Source organism: Nyctereutes procyonoides, unplaced genomic scaffold (assembly GCF_905146905.1).
Source record: "Nyctereutes procyonoides isolate TBG_1078 unplaced genomic scaffold, NYPRO_anot_genome, whole genome shotgun sequence".
Lineage (NCBI taxonomy): Eukaryota > Metazoa > Chordata > Mammalia > Carnivora > Canidae > Nyctereutes > Nyctereutes procyonoides.
This window is the reverse complement of record NW_026575048.1, coordinates 35,473,680-35,498,868: the sequence shown is the minus strand read 5'-3', so window position 1 is coordinate 35,498,868 and position 25,189 is coordinate 35,473,680. Positions and strand designations below refer to the sequence as shown.

The 25,189-nt window shown below is 39.0% G+C and overlaps 1 protein-coding gene across 1 annotated transcript in view; it reads right to left on the bottom strand.

The window, feature by feature from the left end:
- ACOXL (acyl-CoA oxidase like) overlaps positions 1 to 25,189 on the bottom strand; it is a 351,472-nt gene that overhangs the window by 12,944 nt on the left and 313,339 nt on the right. The window contains exon 18 of the mRNA XM_055327355.1: positions 12,935 to 13,036. Coding sequence (XP_055183330.1) covers positions 12,935 to 13,036 — 102 coding nt within the window. The remainder of the gene's footprint in view (positions 1 to 12,934; positions 13,037 to 25,189) is intronic.

The following is a 25,189-nucleotide window of genomic DNA, read 5'->3' as shown; positions in this document are numbered from 1 at the left end:
GCTGTAAATGAAGTGTCTGCCATCATGTCAGTGGAGACCATATGGGGAACCTGGCCTTCCACCTTTACCTGGCGGTAGAGATGCAGTCCTTCCCCTTCTGGATGGAGTGCTGCAGAGGAGGTCTAGTGAGAGGAAAGACCTAACCATCACATGGTGATAGCAAAGACACTACCAGTGTTAATGGACCCCACATGGGGAGCAGCAATGAAACTCTCCTACTCCTCACCATCAGGAAGGTATCAGTGGAGGCCGAGTTGGCAACTTCTGTCTTCATTCACCAGGAACAAATAGCATCTCTTGGATCAGCAAAGGTTGAATGGAGAATTGACTTCTGTCTCTATAGGGTAGTAATGAGATGGTATGCTCCTTTTCCTTTCACTGGAGCATTGGATCAAAAACATAAGGCTTAAACAAAACCCAAAGTTTCATAATTTAATACCCCAAACGTTTAGGTTTCAATCAGAAATCAAACTGAAGAAAAATACAATCAATAGGTGCCAACACAGAGATGACCAAAATGCTAGAATTATCAAAGATTTTAAAGCAGTCCTCATAAAAATGCTTCAACAAGCAGTTATGACTACACTTGAAACAAATGAAAAAAAAAAAAAAGAAAATCTCAGCAAAGAAATAGGAAACATAAAAAAAAAAAACAACAAATAGAACTGTGAAGACTGAAAAATACAATAACCAACATAAAAGCTCAGTGGATAGCCTCAACAGCAGACTGTGGGAAACAGAGGAAAGAACTGGTAAATTGGAAAATAGAACAATAGAAATTACTAACTCCGAACAATGGAGAGAAAATAGACTGAAAAAAAAAAAAAAAAGAACAGGTTCAGGGACCTGTGTGATTATAACAAAAGATCTAACAGGTATCATCAGAGTTCTAGAAGGAGAAGGAAAAGAGGGCAGGACTAAAAAGAACTTGATGAAATGACCAAAAAAACCCTATTTTGGTCAAAAAACACAAACCAACAAATTCAAAATGCTGAGCAAACTTCACCCAGGATAAACCCAAAGGAATCCACACATGGCACATCATAGATAAACTTTTGAAAACTAAAGACTCACCCCTCCAAAAAATCTTGAAAACAGAGAGAAACAACACACTTTACTTATCAGAGAAAAAAGCAATTTGGATAAAAATGGATTTTCATTATAAACCATGGAAGCCAAAAATGCTTGCAGGTACTGAAAGAAAAGAACCCTCATCCCAGAATCCTATATATAGTAAAATACTGTCCCAATTTTCAGATGCCATGCTTGTCTATGTAGAAAGGTCCAAGGTGGGCACCTGTTGGTTAAGCATCCAACTCTTGGTTTCAGCTGAGGTCATGATCTTAAGATCATGACATCAAAACCCATGCTCAGCACAGAGTCTGCTTGAGATTCTCTTTCTGTCTCTTTCTGCCCCTCCCACTTGTGCTCTCTCTCTCAAATAAATAAATAAATCTTAAAATGAAGAAATTTCCAAGAAATTTGCAAGAACTCCTAGAATTAATAAGTGAATTAAGCAAGATTGTAGGATATAAGATTAATATATAAAAATCAATTGTGTTTCAGTATAATAGTGATGGACACATGGACACTTAAAATCAAATAATGCAATACCATTTACAAATACACCAAACTTATTCTAGATAAAGATTTTAAAGCAATTCAGTAGAGGAAAGATAACCTTTCAATAAACTATTCCTGGAGCAACTGGACATTTTTTACCAAAAAAAAAATGGATCTCAACCTCAGTCTTCTACCTTCTACTACCTTCATAGACTGAAATGTAAAGCGTAGAAGTAAAAAAAAAAAAATTGGAAAAAGCCTATAGAATAAAGTTTCTAGGATCTAGGGATAGGTGAAAAGTTCTGAGACATGGCACCAAAAATACAAAAAGAAAACTGATAAATTAGATTTCATCAAAACTAAGAACGTCTATTCTGGAAAAAGGCCATGTTAATAAGATGGAAGGACAAGCCAGCTGGAAATATTTACAAACTATGTATCTGAAAAAGGACCAGTATCTAGAATATATGAAGAACTCTAAAAACTCAACAGTTAAAAAAAATCTCAAACAACCTAATTAGAACATGGGCAAAAGATGCCAGAGCAGACATTTCAACAAGGAGGATATACAAATGGCATGAAAACTCATGAAAAGAAGTCATCATCCATTAAGGAAATGCAATTTAAAACCACAATTAAATATTACTGCATACCTGTCAGAGCAGCTAAAATAGAAAATAGTGAACCACCAAATGCTGGTAAGGACATGAAGAAACTGAACCACTCCTATATCGCTGTTGGGAATGTTAAATGTTACAGGCACTTTGAAAAACATTTTTGTCAATTTCTTTTAAGAAAATCAACATGTACCCACAATTATTTGACCCAGCAAACTCAGTCTTGGGTATTTACTCTAGAGAAATTAAATGTAATTAATTTAAAAAATTAAATTAATTTCTAGAGAAATTAAAACCTGTATTCCCGGGGATCCCTGGGTGGTGCGGCGGTTTAGCGCCTGCCTTTGGCCCAGGGCGCGATCCTGGAGACCCGGGATCGAATCCCAAGTCGGGCTCCCGGTGCATGGAGCCTGCTTCTCCCTCTGCCTATGTCTCTGCCTCTCTCTCTCTCTCTGACTATCATAAAAAAAAACAAACAAACCTGTATTCCCATCAAAACCTACACATGAATGTTTATAACAGCTTTATTCCTAATAGACTGGAAGAAAACCAGATATCTTTTAAAAAGTGAATGGTTTAACAAATTGTGCTACATTCACTCCATGGAGTACTACTTTGCCAATAAAAAGAAACCACTGGCACATGCAACAACTTGGATAGATTTCTAGGAAATTATGCTGGATGGAAAAATCCAGTCCCAAAACGTAGCATATTATGTGATCCCATTTACACAACATCTCAGAATGACAAAGTTATAGAAATGGAGAACAGATTAATGTTTGCTAAGGATTACAAGGGAGGCAAGGGAAGGAAAGAGGGTGGGCCTATAAAATAGCAACAGGAGGAAACTCTGTGGTGATGAAAAAGCTCTGTGTATTTAGTGGCATCCATGTCAAAATCCTGGTGTGATATTATAATATGGTTCTGCAGCTGATACCATTGGGGGAAACTAGGTAAAAGGGCATTGGATCTCTTCATATTATTTCCTACAAGTGCATGTGGATCTAGGATTCTCTCAAAGTAAAAATTACCCTCCCCCCACCATAGTCAGCATAAATTTCAGATTAAGTTTAATAAAATGTTTTACATAAGCATAAGGGAAGATTCTTCTTTTTATTCTTTTTGGTTGGAGCATAATGTACACACAGAGATACAAGGAATGAGTATGTTCTAGCTTGCTAAATTATCACAAAATGAACATACTCATGTAATATTATCCAGATTGAGAAATAGCTCACCTGTGTCTCAAAAGACCCTGCAAAAAAGTCATATACTTGAGTTGGGTATTTTTCTTACATTGTCTAAGCAATAGCCAGTTTGGTTACAGAATGAATGCCTGGTAGTTCTGTGATGTGAATGACCAGCTATCCAGGGAAGGGGCATACAAAAGAGTCTTGGTTTTCTACAGACCTATGGGATCTCACAAGTGAGTCCTGTCCATTGTATGTGCTTTAAAATGGGGCCACCCTGACTTGCTGTCTTTGTACAGTTATTAAGTACCAAGTGCTTTAAGTTCCCCAGAAGTAGAGAAGGACACAGTAGTATCTAGCCTTTAAAATCAAAGGGAAAAGGTGACAGACTCAGAAAAAAGAAAAGCAACTACAAACACATTTTATTTTGTAAAAAAATTCATTTCTAGCTGGAATATTAATTTCTACCAAAATGGATATAGTAAGGACCAATCCTGTTTTAAGTTCAGCAATTCATTTAAATTTTATTATTATGGAATCATAATAAAACCCAACTTGTCCTCAACTGCAACAGGGTCTGCCCTAGTCTCCTTAGACAGCTAAATTCCATCTCCTGAAAGGTCTTTTTGATGTAACACAGCTACTCTTAGGAACAACTTCACCACTGGGAAATCGTTGCTGTACATCCTGAGGTAAGGTGATGAACCCAGAGACTTTTATGGAGGATGCTCCAGTTACCAGGCATTACAAAGATCACCCCAAGGAACCTAGGATAATGCAGGGTCCAGAAAAACTCAGAGGCTGGAGCTCAGCAAAACAAATTCTCTTTCCTGTGATTCTAACATGTTATCCTTGAATGAAGGAAATGGAATGATCCCAGTGCATTCTCCAAATATACAAAGCTTTACTGTGGGGCAAAGCATGAGGTTGACCAGGTGGTTGCCATACGGAAACCAGGATGGCAGGAGTGGTGACCTCAGGGTCCCTGGCCAAACTGAAGAAATCTAAATCCCACTTATATTTTCCTAACCTTAGTTGAGTGGCTTGCACTCATAGGTTCAACAATATATTTTATGTGGCTGAAAAACAGACTTGGCCAGGGTTAGAGGGAGGGGGAAGGGAAAAGAGATTTCCCACTTTCTTAGTGGCATTCTGTTGGTATTGCTATTTTTCTTCTCTGAGTTCTCTGGGTTTGGAAAAAGAAGGTGGACCAGGATGCATCCATATTCTAGTTGGTTCCTACTGTCTCCAGAAGGTGAACCAGAGGGTCCTACAGAAGTGAAAGGAAGTTAAAAATAGTTCTGGGGATGTTTTCAAATCTATTGAAGACTTTAAAATTTGATTCAGTTGCATTCCCTGTATGACCACTCCATTGTACTATAATTTCATAATACCCCAGCTTTCTTTTTTTTAAAAGATTTTATTTATTTATTCACGAGAGAGACAGACAGACAGAGAGAGGGGGCAGAGACACAGGCAGAGGGAGAAGCAGGCTCCATGCAGGGAGCCCCATGTGGGACTCGATCCCAGGACCCTAGGATCATGCCCTGGGCTGAAGGCAGATGCTAAACTTCTGAGCCACCCAGGGATCCCCAGTACCCCAGCTTCTTGACCAAAGCCACCAAATAGGAGAGGTCCCCCTCCACCCTAATAGAATGGATTCTTGGGGTTACATTCCACATTATCTTCTCCACTCAGCCTAAAGGACACAGCCAAATGTCACAACCTTGTCACCTGCTTATAGCCAAGTCAGATAAGCCTTACTGCATGGGTAGGACAGCGGCGGGTGAAGGAACCACAGATTCCTTCTCAAATTCTTACAAAGAAAAGCAAGAGTCTTTGTAGTAAATGAGGCCAAGCTTGAACTGAGAAACTCAACCTCCCTTTCCCGGTCCAAGTGTGTTTTTAACATCCTGTGCCTAAAAACCCAGTTCACGTTACATTTGACTCTGGCATCTGAGCATCTCTTAAGCTGCCTTGATCCACGTGGTTTGGCTAAAGGGAAGTAAAAGAATAGGAAATCTGAGTGCCCATTAGAAAGGGACTTTTAACAGAGGCAGCATGGAAAGCAGCCCTGCAGTAGCACTTGTAGGAAGTAAAGGGGATGTATACTGTTTCTAAGCCTCACAGGTACAGGTCTGATGTACATGTTCTGGAATTTGAGATCTGAAGAGAAGGGATAACATCTCAACCCCATCTTTCCAGCTTGGAATTCCTGCCTAAGTTTTCTTCCTGTTTTGTTTCTTCTACCTCAAGCCTTTTGACTTAGTTTATATTCTACATTTAGTTCAAAATACCAAATGAGTGTGATCCATCTTCTAAATTTGAAGGAGCCAAGTAGTGTCTTGGCTTTTGGGATCTGGTGTCTGCCACACTTCTGCACATTCTTACTCCAAGCCACTTTTCCTAAGACTAAATCAATGAGTCACTGAAATCAACGTGGTACATCTAAACTACTTGAATGACCCATCAATCCACGGGCTTGAATGTTTTTCCCTCTTGATGATTCAACCATTTGATTGGCTAAACTGAAACTAAAACCCAAACCTTAGTGGTTGTTATAGACTTGAGCAGATACAGCCTAAGGGGTCATTTGCTATCAATAGACTCCCCAAGAGCAGTTCTCCCTCAGGGAGAGGAAGGATGGTTCCTCTCAATGCTGCACACCAAGGCTATTAGAGGCTGTGTCTGTTCCTATGTGCATTTGCTGGCAAAGGTATAGGAGGGGACTTGTCCTGGTGCATCTGGGCTTCACCCTAGCACATCTAGTGGACACTCCAAAATGAAAACAGTCTTAAAGGCATGGAAGAACGATTCAGGGGGGACACAGTGCCAGGCATCTGTTGCTCCAGCAGAAGCTGTGCAGTTAGGCAGAAACTGACAGGTTTCTCAATAGGACAGGACTCAAATAGGACATTAAGGCAATGTTTGGGTGTAATACGATAGAATACTGGGGCCGGTGGGGAGTGTTAAGACTGCTTGGACATGGTCATGATCAGTATTTATTTTCTCTCTTCTTGAATGAATTTTTGATTTTTAACATTGTTACTCTTATAGGCAATCTCCCATAGCCTCTGGAAGGTGCAAAGAGTGGCCTTCCTTACCTCTGGACTGGGTTATGTGGTCCTCCCTGACCTCCCTGCAGATCCTTTATAATATGCTTTCTCACGTGGTTCCATTATTTGGGTTTGGGGCAGGAAATGGAACCTGATTAAACATTTTGCTAAGTATTATTTTCACCACACTGAATAGGGTCTTTTTTGATCTGTAACCCACAGCTGGGCTGTGGTTCTCTCAACACACATAAACTTTAAAGCTTCCTCCTGTGTTGATTTCTTGGCGTGAGCTGACCACATGTCTATATACTTGCTTCTTCTTTATAAGACACCAAGACTCACTGTTCCAGTGCTGGTGGGCACTGACAAAACAGGACAGTTGTGCCCAGGAGTTCAGGGAACAAATACTCCAAGGAGAAAAATGAGGCTACTCTATCTAATATGGAAATTTACTTTAAGGGCTGGCATAAAAAGTAGAGGACTTAAGGCCATTTGCAATAAAATACATAATTTTAAGAAGCTGATTTTTTTTTAAGCAAAATGAAGTTAGTTTTAATGGCGACACACAATTATTAACCGTTAAGACTATTTTGAAAGGCTTGCCTTCTTAAGATGAGCCTTGGCTGATTGTTACTCCCTAATGCTGATAATTACCTGAAGCAAAATAAATACAAATGTCTAGATTAATGAAGAATGAAGCAAGACTAATGCCTGGGCACTAAATTTTCCAAGAACAAAGTACACAATTGCCCAAGTGTTCTATGCATACCCTTGCAAAAGTACCTAATGAAAAGGGAAGGGAAATACTTTACTTAGGGGCCTTGTTACAATGGAGGCCCGGGGGCTCTGCCACAGGATGGCCTCTGAGCTACCTACTTTGAGGGGAAAAAGGTAGAGCTGACTCATCCTCCAATTCAGGCCTGGGAACAGGAGAACGTCAAGTTACTAGAGTCCACAAGCCTCACATCTACCACTCCTTAAATCAGCAGCAAGTCAGCCTGAGACTTCCAATCCTAAAGTGGATTAACAGCTATTCACATTAAAGGTGCTTGTGAGGATTACACAGGATAATGCATGTGGATGAGCTCTGTCAACAGCTAAATTCCAGTCCCCCCCCCCCCCCAAAAAAAGGAGCTAGTTATCACACTATGAAGGGCTGGAGGGGATTGGCTTGAGTTTAAAAAGAAAACAAACCTCAGCCCAACCGCCTCTTCTGTGGGCTGCCTGTTGGACAACGGGGCACTTGTGCTGCCTTTGCAATATGTGGATGGATTTAACTCACTCTGGGACATCAGACAGGCCTCTGTGAAGCTTTTGAACTCAGATTTTTGTAGCACTCCATGCAGACAAGTGGGATGATGCTTAATCCACCTCCATTTGGGATTAGGAGTTCTGGTTTCTAAACTCAGCTAGAATCTTGGGCATGGGTACAGCCTGACTTTTTTCCCCCTCAGGATTGGATTGGGGTCATGGATTTGGGGGAAGAGGGAAGTGCTTTTCTCACCATACTATATCAAAAGTACATGTCATCAACACAATTTATTATTAGTGATATTCACTCCACACACTTGGTTAAGGTAGGATCTTTACAGATTGCTCTACTGTAAAGTAACTTTTCCTTTCAATGCTCTGTTCTTTAAAATAAAAGAAAATCACTGAGTCCAACCCACACTCAAGGGAAGGGGGAAGAATCGACATACATTAGTAAGAAAGATTGGTCTCTTTTACCCCATGTATGTTTACATTTATGTATGTTTATTGTTTAATCGTTTATTTATATCATTATGGACTTTTGTTTAATTCTTTTATAACTTTGGTTTACAATCCAATGCTATGTTATTTATTTTGTTGCTCAAATTATTCCAGCATTGGTCATTAGGAGCTCTTCTGGTTATCTCTTTCCAATTGGGCATAACCCAATTGTGGGGTATTTTGTTTTTGTTTCCATTTGAAGCACTTTCTCACTTTCTAGCACTGAAAGATGCTCCAGGGTCATCTTATGTATTCATTGCCCCTGTGCTAGAATCAACCATTTCTCCAAGGACTCTGCTTCCTTTTATTGGAAAATGGTATTAGAAACCAAGAACTGAACACTGGGTGTACTTGTTATTGATAGCTAATGCTGATTTTTATCCAAATAAAATAAATGAAAATGTTTAGAGTCAGAGAAATACAGGTTTTTACTAGCTGTGTTACTTTGGGCAAGTTACTTTGGGTTTCCATTTTCTCATCTATGTGTAAGGATAATGAAAATGATGTAAAGGGCTATTGTGGGGTCAAGTGGTAAAATATTGAAGGAACTTTCTGTTTCTGATACTAGAGAGCTAGATCCCCTCCCCCCAATTGTTCTGCTGAAAACAAGCAAAATTCTTAGAGAAAATATAGGAATCCTCTTCAAAGTACCAATGATCTGACAAAATAATAATGGCAAAAATTATGGGAAAGTAGGAACCAAAGGAAATAAACAAGAAAATTGCATTTACTCTGAAGGCATTTGCCATGTCCAGCAATTTTTATTTTTACTTTGACAGCCTTAGAGTGGCTGGGGTGGCAGTAGGGGTGATGATAGTCAAAACCAGGGCCAGCACTAGGCAAGAATTTTAATAGAGACCCTTGCTACAATAAGCTGGATGCCGAACAGTTATAACCTAAGGGAAGAGTGAAGGAATTACTCTTCTTCTTTGAATTATCTGAGTCTTATAGGAAGTCATAAGTCTTGAGTTTGGTTTAAATTGGGTCATAAAGAGAGACCTTCAGATGCCTTAAAAGGGGAAAAAGGTGACTTCAATTTGGCCTTCATATAAATCTCACAAATCATTTTTCAATAACAATGACCAGCACATATTAAAGATAACAATACACATAGCAAAAATTATAGACAAAGAAATAGCCTGGTAAAGTCTTAAGATATTGGGATTATTAGCTATAGACTATAAAATATGCTTCAATGCATAGAGAAATCAAAGACAAAATTGAATATATCTTTAGGGGATAATAAACTAAAAAATTATATAGATGATATAAAACAGAAAACAAAAAAAAATATTTTTTAAGATAAAAATCCTAACAAACAGAATTAAAAATTTAGGGGATGAATTAACCAGCACATTAGATGCACCTAAAGAAAGAAAGAATCAGTAACTTTGAAGAGTTCTCATGTGAAAGCATCTAGATCAGTTTCAGTAATATCAATCATCCCTGTCTCTGATCCACCCTTTCACAAGTCCACTCCTGTTAGGCACTGCAAATTGGCCCAGACATTTTAGAGAAAAGAAGCTACTAGTAACATTTCTGAAACCTTGAAAAGTCCACAAAGGGGTGTGTCAGAAGTGGGAAGGGAAGTATCTGTGCTAGCTACACTACACTCTTCCCCCTGGGGATACTGGGAAAGCAGAGAGTAGGGGTGAGGTGCTCATGGCTGGTAGCACTGAGACTGGCAAAAGAAGGCCTTGAGAGGTCTTATAGATCTCAGCAACCCACATCTAGCCCCACAGACAGTTTGTTCCAAAATGTCTGGCGGCTCTCTGCTTATCTCCCAGGCTGCTATAAGTAACTAGTAAATGAAAAGTGTGGAAAGTATGTTGCACTAATAGAGTGCAAAGCATTTCAATGTTGTATGTGAAAATTGGTTTCTTTTACTCAACATTCTTTTGATGTATTATTTATCTAATCTATATCACTGAATAACCTAATCACGTGGAGTTGAAATCTTCATGTAGCTTTTTTTAAATTAAAAGTATTCTTTTATCCTCTCCCCAAAGTGGGTATTTTCTTTGTAGAAGATAGTCAATCTCCAAAGATAGCTGCCATCAATTTTTCCCTCCTTCTAGGTGCATGCTCCTCCACACAATGAGAGGTGAAGTCTTTTCTCTAGCCCAAATCTATACTGGCCTTGGGACTCCCCTGCACAAACAGAATGCAGCTGAAGTAACACTATGTTAGCAGTAGGCCAAGCCTTGACATGACTGGCATCTTCCACTTCCTCTCTGGAAGCCAGTCATCAAGTAAAACAGTCAGTTCTTCTGACACTACCGTGCTGTGAGGAAGCTCACATTGGGCCACAGCAAAGGAGACAACTGCCCATCACCCCCCACTTGATCCTGCTACCCCAGACAAGGTGACCACCATGAGAGTGAAGAAACCACCGTCACAGCCTCGGCAGACACCTCATGTAGCAGGAGAACCATGCAGCTGAGCCCCATTCAGATGTAGCACCATGAGAAATAGTAACTGGTTGTTCTAAGCCACTAGGTTTTGGGTTCATTTGTTACACAGCAACAGATAACTGAAACATCTTTACAGTTCCTTTTCTTCATGATCATTTTTCTTCCAAGAAGGAAAAAGATTCTCCAAGGTTATTCAGTGTCCACTGCAGCCCACCCAGCTCCTGGAGATTTCTCCTGGCTTTCACTTGAGACATCAGCCAAACTGGTCTTCTTGTCATTTCTTTTTTTTTTTTTTTTTAGAAAAAACTTTTTAAAGATTTATTTTTATTTATTTATGATAGACACACACACACAGAGAGAGAGAGAGGCAGAGGGAGAAGCAGGCTCCATGCCGGGAGCCCAATGTGGGACTCAATCCCGGGACTCCAGGATCGCGCCCTGGGCCAAAGGCAGGCACGAAACCGCTGAGCCACCCAGGGATCCCCTTCTTGTCATTTCTTAACATGTCTGTCCTGAGTATTCCCATTTCTATGATTTTACTGACTTCACCAATCATGTCTGAAAGCCCAACTGCACTCCCCCTCAATCATACCACCGCTTGGTTGTAATTATTCACTCTTGAAATCATACAGGAATGAGATCACTCCTTGGGTACTTGGGTGGCTCAGTGGTTGAGTGTCTGCCTTTGGCTCAGGTCATGATCCGGGAGTCCTGAGTTCGAGTCCCACATTGGGCTCCCCATGGGGAGCCTGCTTCTCACTCTGCCTATGTCTCTGCCTCTCTCTATGTGTGTCTCTCATGAATAAATAAATAAAATCTTTAAAAAAATTGCAAATAACATAAGGGAGCAGAGCCTTTCCAGTGAATAAGTCCAGAGTACAGAGGACAGAGATCACTTAGGAGTCAATGTCATTTTTTTTCTTAAGATTTTATTTATTCATGAGAGACACACAGAGAGAGGCAGAGAGAGGAGCAGGCTCCTTGAGGTAAGCTTGATGCGGAACTCGATCCCAGGACCCAGGACCCTGTGATCATCCCCTGAGCCAAAGGCAAATGTTCAACCACTGAGCCAACCAGCCATCCCTGTTATTTGCATTTTATTTATTTATTTATTTATTTATTTATTTATTTATTTATTTATTATTTTTTTAATAAATTAATTTTTATTGGTGTTCAATTTACCAACATACAGAATAACACCCAGTGCTCATCCCGTCAAGTGTCCCCCTCAGTGCCCGTCACCCATTCACCCCCACCCCCCGCCCTCCTCCCCCTCCATGTTATTTGCATTTTAAAGTCAGTTTTGTGTCCTCAAATATAATAAGCTCCTTTGAATGTAGAGACTGAGCATAGACTTGTTTATGTTACAGTATCTAACGGAGGGCCTGAAAGACAGGGTCTTCAGAAAATGCTCAGGAAATGTGTTTTATAGATGATTATGCGCTTTTTTTTTAAAAAAAGATTTTATTTATTTACTCATGAGAGACATGGAGGGAGAGAAGCAGAGGCAGAGGGAGAAGCAGGGTCCATGCAGGGAGCCTGATGTGGGACTCAATCCAGCCACCCCGGGATCACACCCTGAACTGGAGGCACTCAACCGCTGAGCCACTCAGGTGACCCAATTATGCTGTTTTATATATTTTTTTCTTTAAAGAAGCATTTTGGGGATCCCTGGGTGGCGCAGTGGTTTGGCGCCTGCCTTTGGCCCAGGGCGTGATCCTGGAGACCCGGGATCGAATCCCACGTCGGGCTCCCGGTGCATGGAGCCTGCTTCTCCCTCTGCCTATGTCTCTGCCTCTCTCTCTCTCTCTCTCTCTCTGTGACTATCATAAATAAATAAAAAAAAATAAAAAAATAAAAAAAAATGAAACCTTTCATCTTTAAAAAAAAAAAAAGAAGCATTTTGGTGGTGATTCACTGGTTCTATCTTCATTTTCAGGTGCTCTGTAGCTATAACATTGAATTTCCATTACTACTCCTTACATAAAAATACCACAGGTCTTCTTTTCAGAATATGAAGAATAAGTTAATAGGTTTTAGTAAGAAGTAGGAAAATTAAAATCATTTAATACTTTTTTTTTTTTTGCCAGAGGAAATGCTTTTGATTCCCTTTTCTGCTTTTCATGTCAGAAAGTTCATGCACAGTGAATCATTTCCTTGTCACTTAAACTCTGAAGTGTAATATGATCATGGTAGGCAATGAAAACATGTACGTGAAGTCCCAGAGGCATAAAAATCCATGAGTGGAAACCGATAGAAGATTGACAGGATTGTTTTCTAAGAAAGCAAAGAGCTGACAGTTGATGCACAAAGGGTTTCTTCTGCACACCAGGGACTCTTACCTGACTCCTAATCCTCGTGCTGGCCATGGGAGTCAAATATTTATGTTCTAGGTACCAGGCTCGCTCTTGGAACACCAGCTTGGTTGCATATAACAGACAAAACTAAGGTGTGGGGGAAGAGGAAGAAATGAACAAATAGTAATATATTAGAAAATAAAGAATCTAAGGAAGAGAAAGAGAAATAGCATAGTATTACATTTCATTAAATCATAAAATTTAATGCTGTCTCAATATAAATGGTCACATATTGGATGCGCAGTATATGTTTTATTTTTTAAAACTGTTCTATAGAACATGTAAAGCATATATAAAAGTAGAAAGAATAGCATAGTGAACTGCCATATGGCCATTCCCCCCAAACAAATATTAATTCATGACCAATCTTGCTTCATCTATAACCTCACCCAGTTCTCCTTAATCCCAGGTTATTTAGAAGCAAAATTCATATATACTACATTTTAAAACATGAATGTAGTATTTTTATTTGCTTTCCTTCTCAATTAATGAAAGAATATTCCAATATTCTGAACATTCTGAACATCATCTTGATATTTTCTGATGAGCCTGGTGTCACTAAACTTTCATAAAAATAGCATTCCTCATTCACATTTGTTTCAATACATTTTTCCTATTATACTCCTGAAACCTAAACACAGAACTCCTTCACAACATCAATCACATCAAGTAATGATGAGTTTTCCTGTATCAAGAAGCAACTTTTTAATTAACTATTCATTTTGTTTTTAATACTTAATCATTTTTAAATTATACAAAAGCAGAGAGAGTAGTATAATGTACTTCTGTCTCTATCACCCAGCTTCCACAGCCATTAACTCATGACCAATCTTGTTTTATCTCTTCCCCTCTTTCTGCATTATTGTGAAGCAAAGCTTGGTCATACCATTTCATCCACAGCTTTTCACTGTGTATCTCTAAAAGATAATGACACTTTAGAAGTAAGATTAATAAAGTCCACTCAAGTGACAATAACAAAACCCTCTTATTCAGCGTCAAATGGAAGTGATCTGCGTGCCAGATGACAATATGTTTTCTATGGCTCATGAGACTCAGAAATCACACTTTGAAGTCACATAGACTATATAGGCTCTTCCTTCTTTTCCTGAGGTTCTGAGAATTCCTTGAACCAGCATCATTATGGAGAGCCTCAACTATTCAATCTTCCCAGAAAAGGTCACAGTATGGTTTAGTAGCTTGTCTAAGAGAGATATTTAAGATTAATTATGGCTCTTTTATGACCCTGCCAATGTTCTGCTTGGCTAGTGTAAGCTCCCTTTGGCTCTTTTATATAACAGCAGTAAAAATGTTAATTGACCCTGCAGACATAGTGAAAGCAACTGAAAAATACTGTTATACATACATTCGTAACATAAATTCTTAAAAAAAATAATAACTTGTATAGCTTACATGGCTAACCTGAATCGCAAGTCTCTAGGTGAACTTCATATCCACCACAAAAATACTTATTGTGGATTCCTAGGTATAGAAAGTTAATTCTCATCAGTCCTGGGTCTATAAACGTATAAGGTCAGTGAAAAGAAATTCAGAGCCACAGAAATATAAGTATTTTTTTAAATAATCTAACTCATCTTCTCATTCAATCCAGAATCCTGTGTCAGCCAAGGTACAGCCAAGAAACAGATGACATATTCACATTGGGATGATTCAAGGAGAGTTTAATGAATTTTTTTTTCCCTAAAGGTGTGGGTAAGTTGTAGGAGAGCCACAAGGGGATAGTGCAGTACCCCAGAGGGAGTATGTCTGGAACTGATACCAGCTCTAGGTTTCAAGGGAGGAGGACAGGGAGTGACTACTGGATCCTGGAAGAGAGAGCTGTATAGACAGAGATATCTTAAGAGGAATTATGACCTTCAGCCTAGGAACACAGAAATCCCAAGGTAACCCCAGAGGGAGGCAGGCAGAGGACGGGAATAGCTCGACCTCATTTTCCTCCTCTTTCCAATCTCTAACTAGGGCTTCTTATTTTCAGAAGCTAACTAGATCCAGAGGTCAAGGATTCTACTGAAGCAAGTTATGTAGGAGGTGGAGAAGGGTGGAGTGTAGAGGGGGAGAGACAAATAGAGGGTATCTGACACAAATCCCTTCTCTAACACCCCTGAAAGATGGTGATCCATCCAGCCTCTAGACTAGTCCTATCTGACTCAAGCCCAGGCCCACTTGGTCCCACAGAGTTCCTAACAAAGTCCTGATTGCTAACACCATTGTCAAGCTTTGTTCCAGACTGCTGGCTTTAATTAGTCTCACACTGTGCTTCCTGACTATGTCTGCTCCTCCCTTCTGTTGACTCCTGAGTTGTCCTCCTGTTGTCAGTTCATGGCTCTTGTATATCTGATGCTCAGGGACATTTTATTGGCTTTGAAATTTCTGCTTTTCTCCTTGAACACAGTTCAGACTCTCCTTAAGCAACCTTCGTTGCCTGTCTGATAAACATGGGTCTTATTTCTCAGTGGCTACCAGACCACCACATCTAGGTCCAGATACCACCAGACCAGCCTCAGGCCCTTAAACAGAACCTGAATGTCTTTCCTTTTGTGTTCCAGAGACAGGAGCTCAGTGCATTAAGAGGCATCTGGCTCTGGAAGGAGTCTCACTGTTGGAAGAGCCATGGCACACTGAGCCACTTCTCTCTGTAGAATATGAATTTATCGATTGTTAACTGTAGGAAAGTGATCTGGTCCTGCTCATCTCTGTATGCTCAAGGTCTGGTAAAGGAGCTGACATGCTGCAAGAAACTGGCTGAAACTCCACTGCCTATAACTCATAGTTATTAACTCTGTAACTCTGGCTGCCTAAGGACAAAACAGGAATCGATGAAAGCATCCAGATAACAGCCCTTAACAAACTTAATGATCGGTTTCACATCTCTTCTTAGTCTTTCATTCTTCAAGATGATCAACTTCACAGATCCTTATCTTCCTGTTACCACTCCAGCCTTTGTGCCACCTTGGGCCTGGGGGCCTCTTCTAGATGCTAATTCTCTTAAGGTGTCTCACAGAAAAGTGAACAGAGTACCCAATGTTCTCTCATCACTATAGTGTCAGCAGCACCATCATTGTCATGGATTGAGACTCTATACTTTTATGTGCAAGTTAAGACGGAGTTTGCTTTTATAACAGCCACATAACATTTTTTGAAAAAAATGAAACCATATCATACATATTTGGTTCAACCTCAAATATTTGTTCAATTGACACTCCCAACTAAGTCTTTTCACCCATGAACTGTTTCAACCAACATGGGTATACATATATATACATCCTTAAAGAGATGATTTAAAATTAGTTCTTTTTATAAAAAATATTTTATTTATTTATGAGAGAGAGCAAGCTCTTGCAGGGGGAGTAGTAGAAAGAGAGGGAGAAGCAGGCTCCCCACTGAGCAGGGACCTCAACACAAGCTCAATCTCAGGACCTCAAAATCATGACCTGAGCTGAAGGCAGATGCTTAACCAACTGAGCCACTCAGGTGCCCTAAAATTTGTTCCTTTAAAAAAGCAAAATTCTTTGATTCCTTATTCTTTTCCAGTATCATCTTGTTGATATGACCTGTCTCAAGTCCCCAAAGTCTCTATGAATCTTGACTCAGTTACTTGACACACTTGTGTCATTTACAAATGTATCAAATCCCATCTATGTCTTTATGCAGTAGAACCCAGGTCTAAGTCTTCTGATTCAAGTTATCTGAGAATCTATTTAATGCAGTGTTCTCTAACTCATATTTCTCTGGCTTGTCCATAAGGATATCCCGAGATTCTGGCAAAGTGTTCACCAAAATCAAGATATACCAATTTCTTCAGATTTTCTCTTCTAGTAACCTGATTAAGAAAGGAAATGAGATTCGTTTAACAATACTTAACCATAGTAAACACAGAGAGGCTCCTAGTGACTGTCTCTTCTAATTATTCATAAGCTATCCTGAATAGTCTTTTCTAGAATTTTAACTTGGATTTATATCAATCTTAAATTCTATAGTTTCCCAGATCTACTTTTCCCCAATTAAAAAAAAATGTTCACATTTGCTCATTTCTAATTTTCTGACATCTATCTCTTGTCCTTTTTGGTCTTCAAAACAACTATAAGATCTCTGCAAATTAGGGATCCCTGGGTGGCGCAGCGGTTTGGCGCCTGCCTTTGGCCCAGGGTGCGATCCTGGAGAACCAGGATTGAGTCCCACGTCTGGCTCCCGGTGCATGGAGCCTGCTTCTCCCTCTGCCTGTGTCTCTGCGCCTCTCTCTCTCTCTCTCTCTCTCTCTCTCTCTCTCTCTGTGACTATCATAAATAAATAAAAATTGGAAAAAAAAAAGATCTCTGCAAATTAAATGCTTCTTTAAGGGACGCCTGGGTGGCTTAGCGGTTAAGTGTCTGCCTTTGGCTCAGGGCGTGATCCCCAAGACCCAGGATTGAGTCCCATGGAAGGCTTCCTGCATGGAGCCTGCTTCTCCCTCTGCCTGTGTCTCTGCTTCTCTGTGTGCCTCTCATGAATAAATAAATGAAATCTTTAAAAAAACAAAACAAAACTATAAGTCCTTCCCAATTCAGACAGAAGATGAGAACATTATAGGGAATGAAAAGTTTTGCGTTCTTTTCACCATCCCTTAGTACCAGAGCTTTCTTCCCCAAAACAGAAGCCTGTTTCTTCAAACTCCAAATGTAGCTAAAAATGGTCTTTTAAATCTTCATCAGATTATGTCAAGCCTCATGGTTATGCTGGAATTTAGCCATCCTGACATTTATTAAATGTTATCCTTTTGTATTTATCCTTGGACAAGAATCTTCCTCCCATTACCTCTTCCCTCATTGCTTATATACGGCTATCTTGGACCTGTGCATCAAGGAGTATATCCTCGGCCTGGTTTTTTTTAAGTGTGTCCCAAATCACAACTTTTTTCCTGTACCTACTATATTGTCAGGATAATATTCTGTAGCTGGCCAATAAAAACCCTAGACATCAAAGTTGGGTTACTCCGGTTAGCAACACTTTGCGCATGGTTACATTGTTACATTGTTGGGAGAATTAAGTGCTGTCTATAGGAACTCCAGAAAAAGAAAACAACTGGAAGCCTTGCTGGTTTTCTCCTGGACTATACCCTCTGTGCCTTCTCCCTCTGCTGATTTTAATCTGTATCCTTTTGTGATATATATGTCACAAAATACCTGGGTCCTGTGAATCCTTCTAGCAAATCATCAAACCTGAGGGTGATCTTGAAGACCCCTGTCACAGGTCCCATTTTACATATGAAGACACAGTGGCTCAAAAAAGTTGAATTACAGAGCCAAGGTTAGAACTAAGGTTTTCAGGATTCAAATATATTTTTTATATCTACCATAGCACTCCTCTACTTTTCAGAATTAAAAAACCAAAACAGACAACTTTTTCAAAAAATAGAGGCTATAGATTCTATTCTTAGTAAGATGAAATAAAAGACTCATCCCGTCTCTCCCACTGAATGTAGCCATAACTCCTGGACAGAGTGAATGGAAAAGCCATTTGAGAAATCTGAAAAATAAACAGTGGCCTAAAAACTGGGGAAGAGGACTAACATTCAAAGTACCACCAAACCAATGGTGGCTTTTATTTTTTTCCTAGCCCTGAAGCTGCTTGTTCCTGGAGGTTTATGTAGCAGGCTGGGATAATTAAATCCTAGATTTCTTGCTGGAGGATGAAAAAAGGTAGCTCCAGGGAACCAGAAAGTATCAAGAAGGTTATGGAGAAAAAGGGCTTGGCAAAGTAACCTCATAAAGTTGCTTATAAACTGGGCTTAAGTCTCTAGTGTGCATACATGAATCTAATGTCAATTATCTTACATAATACTTTGAGAATCGAACTAGTACATAAGTGAGAATGCAGGTGCCAGACTGGCACTGATGGTGTATATGTGGGATAGAACAGAAGAGGACTGCAAAGGCTATGAAGATGATACTGACACTAGAACCACAATGAACCACAGTGAACAACCAAGTGTGCTGGCTGCTAACACAAAAATAATAACATTCTCCATAGAGAATGGCAAATTATATGCAACATCTAGATAAGGAATAACAGCAATTCTACATAGCCTTTCCCAGAAAATAGAAGAGGAGAAAACCCTTCCCAACTCATTTTTATGAGGCCAGAATTACTGTGATACCAACATCAAACAAAGACAGTACAAAGACAAATACTATACAATCTCACATATATATGTGGAATCAAAAAACAAAAAACAAACCAAGCTCATGAACACAGAGAACAAATTGATGGTTATAGAGGTGGGGGCTACAGGGTGGTCAAAATGAGTGAACTGAGTCAAAAGGTACAAACTTCCAGTTATAAAACAAATAAGTCATGGGGATATAATGCACAGCTTGACAACTACATTAATAATACTGTAGAGTAAATTTGAAAGATGTTAAGGAATAGATCTTAAAATTTCTCATCACAGGGCAGCCCGGGTGGCTCAGTGGTTTAGTGCCGCCTTCAGCCCAGGGCGTGATCCTGGAGACCCGGGATCGAGTCCCACGTCAGGCTCCCTGCATGGAGCCTGCTTCTCCCTCTGCCTGTGCCTCTGTCTCTCTCTCCTCTCTGTTTCTCATGACTAAATAAATAAAATCTTTTAAAAAAGTAAAAAAAAACACTTTAAAAAATTTCTCATCACAGGAAAAAATTCTATTAACTATGAATTTTGAGAGATTTAAGTAAACTTAAAGTAATCATTCTGCAATATATACAAATATCAAATCATTATATTGTACACCTGAAGCTAATATAATGTTGCATGTCAATTATGCCTCAATACAAAATTAAAAGTAAAAGGACAAAGAACCAAAAATGTGATAGAAAAATGAGAAAAAGACATAAACAGAAAATTCAAAAAAGTATTTCTTCAAATATATTAAAATTACTCAGGAAAATTTTGTGATACTTAACAAAACTATATATGTACTTAGCATTCATACACTGAAGATACACCTTCAATAATAAGAATACATATATATAGCTATTCAATGTCATTGTAGCATTATTTCTAATTGAAAAATATTGTAAACAAGTAAATACTTGTACATATGTAGAAAAGTGATTGGATAAAACATGGCACATCCAAATAATGGAGTACTACACAACTGGAAAAAGTAATTTTTAAAAAAGGATTTTATTTATTTATTCATGAGAGACACAGAGAAAGGCAGATACATAGGCAAAGGGAGAAGCAGGCTCCCTGCAGGGAGCCTGACATGGGATTCGATCACAGGATGCCAGGATCGCAACCTGAGCTGAAGGCAGATGCTCAACCATTGAGCCACCAAGGTGTCTCACAACTGGAAAAGAGTTTAAGGAAGATCTGTGGACCAATATGGTGTGGTGTGCAGGACATATTTTTAAATGAAAAAGACAAATTTACAAAAGAAACTATAATACATAAATGAAAAAATAGAAGAAAAAATGAATCACTATAATTCATATTAATAACCTACATTTTTTTTAATCCTCATGATCATGTTGATTGAAGCAGAAAAAGAATTTTGACAAAATTCAACGTCCACTCAAAATAAAAATTTCTTAGGAAACTAGGAACAGAAGTGAACTTTCTTAACTTGATTAAGGATAGCTACACCATACACCACAGAGACACACATGCCAAAAAAATCCCAAAACAACAACAAAAACCTCCACAGCTAATATCTTACTTAATGGCAAAAAAAAACAAACCACCCCAATTCTATTTTTTTTACATTTTTATAAATTTAAATTAAGTTTTCCAACATATAGTATAACACCCAGTGCTCATCCCATCAAGGGCCCTCCTCACTGCCCGTCACCCAGTTAGCCCATTCCTCTACCCACCTCAACTTTGGCAACCCTTTGTTTCTCAGTTAGGAGTCTCTTATGGTTTGTCTCCCTCTCTAATTTTTCCCACTCAGTTCCCCTCCTGTCCCTTTAAAATCCTTTTCACTATTTCTTATATTCTCCATATGAGTGAAACCATATGATTGTCCTTCTCCAATTGACTTCCTTCACTCAACAGAATACCCTCCAGTTCCATCCACGTTGAAGCAAATGATGGGTATTTGTCGTTTCTAATGGCTGAGTAATATTCCATTGTATACATAGACCACATCTTCTTTATCCATTCATCTTTCAATGGACACCGAGGCTCCTTCCACAGTTTGGCTATTGTGGACATTGCTGCTATAAACACTGGGGTGCAGGTGTCCCGGCATTTCACTGCATCTGTATCTTTGGGGTAAATCCCCAGCAGTGCAATTGCTGGCTCGCAGGGCAGATCTATTTTTAACTCTTTGAGGAACCTCCACACTGTTTTCCAGAGTGGCTGCACCAGTTGACATTCCCACCAACAGTGCAAGAGGGCTCCCCTTTCTCCACATCCTCTCCAACATTTGTTGTTTCCTGTCTTGTTAACTTTCACCATTCTCACTGGTGTAAGGTGGTATCTCATTGTGGTTTTGACTTGTATTTCCCTGATGGCGAGTGATGTGGAGCATTTTCTCATGTGTCTGTTGGCCATGTCTATGTCTTCTTTGGAGAAATGTCTCTTCATGTCTTCTGCCCATTTCATGATTGGATTTTTTGTTTCTTAGGTGTTGAGTTTGATAAGTTCTTTATAGGTCTTGGATGCTAGCCCTTTATCTGATAGGTGATTTGAAAATATCTTCTCCCATTCTGTAGGTTGTCTTTTAGTTTTGTTGACTGTTTCTTTTGCAGTGCAGAAGCCTTTTATCTTGATGAAGTCCCAATAGTTCATTTTTGCTTTGGTTCCATTGCCTTCATAGATATATCTTGCAAGAGGTTGATGTGGCCAAGTTCAAAAAGGGTGTTGTTTGTGTTCTTCTTTAGGATTTTGATGGATTCTTGTCTCACATTTAGATCTTTCAACCATTTTGAGTTTATCTTTGTGTATATTGTAAGAGAATGGTCTAGTTTCATTCTTCTGCATGTGGCTGTCCAACTTTCCCAGCACCATTTATTGAATAGATTGTCCTTTTTCCAGTGGATAATCTTTCCTGTTTTGTTGAATATTAGTTGACCATAGAGTTGAGTGCTTATTTTTGGGTTCTCTATTCAGTTCTATTAATCTATGTGTTTGTTTTTGTGCCAGTACCATACTGTCTTGATGATCACAGGTTTGTAATACAACTTGAAATCCAGCATTGTGATGCCCCTGGCATTGGTTTTCTTTTTCAATATTCCTCTGGCTATTCAGGGTCTTTTCTGATTCGATACAAATCTTAAGATTATTTGTTCCAACCCTGTGAAGAAAGTCCATGGCATTTTGATAGGGATTGCATTTAACGTGTAAATTGCCCTGGGTAGCATACACATTTTCACAGTATTTATTCTTCCAATCCATGAGCATGGAATGTTTTTCCATCTCTTTACATCTTCCTCAATTTCTTTCAGAAGTGTTCTGTAGTTTTTAGGGTACAGGTCCTTTACCTCTTTGGTTAGGTTTATTCCTAGGTATGTTATGCTTATGGGTGCAATTGTAAATGGGATGGATTCCTTAATTTCTCTTTCTTCAGTCTCATTGTTAGTGTATAAAAATGCCATTGATTTCTGTGCATTGATTTTGTATCCTGCAACACTGCTGAATTTCTGTATGAGTTCTAGCAATCTTGGGGTGGGGTCTTTTGGGTTTTCTATATATAGTATCATGTCATCTGTGAAGAGGGAGAGTTTGACTTCTTCTTCACCAGTTTGAATGACTTTTATTTCTTTTTGTTGTATGATTGCTGAGGCTAGGACTTCTAGTACTATGTTGAATAGCAGTGGTGAGAGTGGGTGTCCCTGTCATGTTTCTGATCTTAGGGGAAAGGTACTCAGTTTCTCCCCATTGAGAATGATATTTGCTGTGGGCTTTTCATAAGTGGCTTTTAAGATATTGAGGAATGTTCCCTCTATCCCTACACTTTGAAGAGTTTTAATTGGGAATGGATGCTGTATTTTGTCAAATGCTTTCTTTGCATCTATTGAGAGGATCATATGGTTCTTGTTTTTTCTCTTGTTGATATGCTCTATCACATTGATTGTTTTAGGAGTGTTGAACCATCCTTGCATCCCAAGGATAAATCCCACTTGGTCATGGTGAATAATCCTTTTAATGTACTGTTGGATCCTATTGGCTAGTATCTTGGTGAAAATTTTTGCATCAATGTTCATCAGGGATATTGGTCTATAATTCTCCTTTTTAGTGGGGTCTTTATCTAGTTGTGGGACCAAGCTGATGCTGGCCTCATAAAACAAGTTTGGAAGTATTCCTTCTCTTTCTATCCTTTGAAACAGCTTTAGTAGAATAGGTCTTATTTCTTCTTTAAATGTTTGATAGAATTCCCATGGGAAGCCATCTGGCCCTGGACTTTTGTGTCTTGAGAGGTTTTTTTTTTAATTTTTATTTATTTATGATAGTCACACACACACACACAGAGAGAGAGAGAGAGAGAGAGAGAGAGAGAGAGAGAGGCAGAGACACAGGCTGAGGGAGAAGCAGGCTCCATGCACCGGGAGCCCGATGTGGGATTCGATCCCGGGTCTCCAGTATCGCGCCCTGGGCCAAAAGCAGGCGCTAAATTGCTGCGCCACCCACGGATCCCTCTTGAGAGGTTTTTTGATGACTACTTCAATTCCCTTGCTGGTTATTGGTGTGTTCAGGTTTTCTAATTGTTCCTGTTCCAATTTTGGTAATTTGTGGTTTTCCAGAAATGCATCCATTTCTTCTAGATTGCCTGATTTGTTGGCATATAGTTGCTCATAATATATTTTTAAAATCATTTTTATTTCCTTGGTATTGGTTGTGATCTCTCCTCTTTCATTTGTGATTTTATTAATTTGAGTCTTTTCTCTTTTCTTTTTAATAAGACTGGCTGGTGGTTTATCTATCTTATTAATTCTTTCAAAGAACCAGCTCCTGGTTTTGTTGATCTGTTCTGCAGTTCTTCTGGTCTCTATTTCATTGAGTTCTGCTCAAATCTTTATTAACTCTCTTCTACTTGGTGTAGGTTTTATTTGCTGTTCTTTCTCCAGTTTCTTTAGGTGTGAGCCTACCTTGTGTATTTGAGTTTTTTCCAATTTTTTGAGGGATGATTGTATTGCGATGTATTTTCCTCTTAGGACTGCCTTTGCTGTATCCCAAAGATTTTGAGCAGTTTTATTTTCATTTTCATTAGTTTCCATGAATCTTTTTAATTCTTCTCTAATTTCCTGGTTGACCCATTCATCTTTTAGTAGGATTCTCTTTAACCTCCATGTGTTTGAGTTTCTTCCAAATTTTTTCTTGTGATTGAGTTCTAGCTCCAAAGCATTATGGTCTGAAAAAATGCAGGGGACAATCCCAATCTTTTGGTATAAGGTGACACCTGATTTGTGACCCAGTATGTGGTCTATTCTGTAGAAAGTTCCATGTGCACTTGAGAAGTATGTGTATTTACTTGTGTTCAGATGGAATGTTCTGTATATATCTGTGAAATCTATTTGGTCCAGTGTATCATTCAAGGCCCTTTTTTCTTTGGTGATGTTCTGCTTAGAATATCTGTCATTTACTGAAAGTGCCATATTGAAGTCTCCTACTATTAGTGTATTATTGCCTAAGTATCTCTTTACTGTGGTTATTAATTGATTGATATACTTGGTGGCTCCAACATTAGGGGCATAAATATTCATGATTTTTAGGTCCTCTTGTTGGATAGACCCTTTAAGTATGATATAGTGTCCCTCTTCATCTCTTACTACAGTCTTTGGTATAAATTCTAATTTATCTGATATGAGGATTACTACCCCAGCTTTCTTTTGAGGGCCATTTGAATGGTAAATGGTTCTCCACCCTGTCATTTTTAGACTGGAGGTGTCCTTAGGTCTAAAATGAGTCTCTTGTAGACAACATATAGATGGATCTTGCCTTTTTATCCAGTCTGATACCCTGCGTCTTTTGAGGGGATCATTTAGTCCATTCATAGTCAGAGTAACTATTGCCAGATATGAATTTAGTGTCATAGTATTACCTATACAATCCCTCTTTTTATGGATTGTTTCTTTGGGTTCCCCCTTTCTTTTACAGGGCCCCCCTTAATATTTCTTGTAGAGGTGGTTTGGTGGTCACATATTCTTTCAGTTTCTGCCTATCCTGGAAGATCTTTATCTCTCCTTCTATTTTGAATGATAGCTTTGTTGGATAAAATACTCTTGGCTGCATGTTCTTCTCATTTAGGACCCTGTATATATCATGCC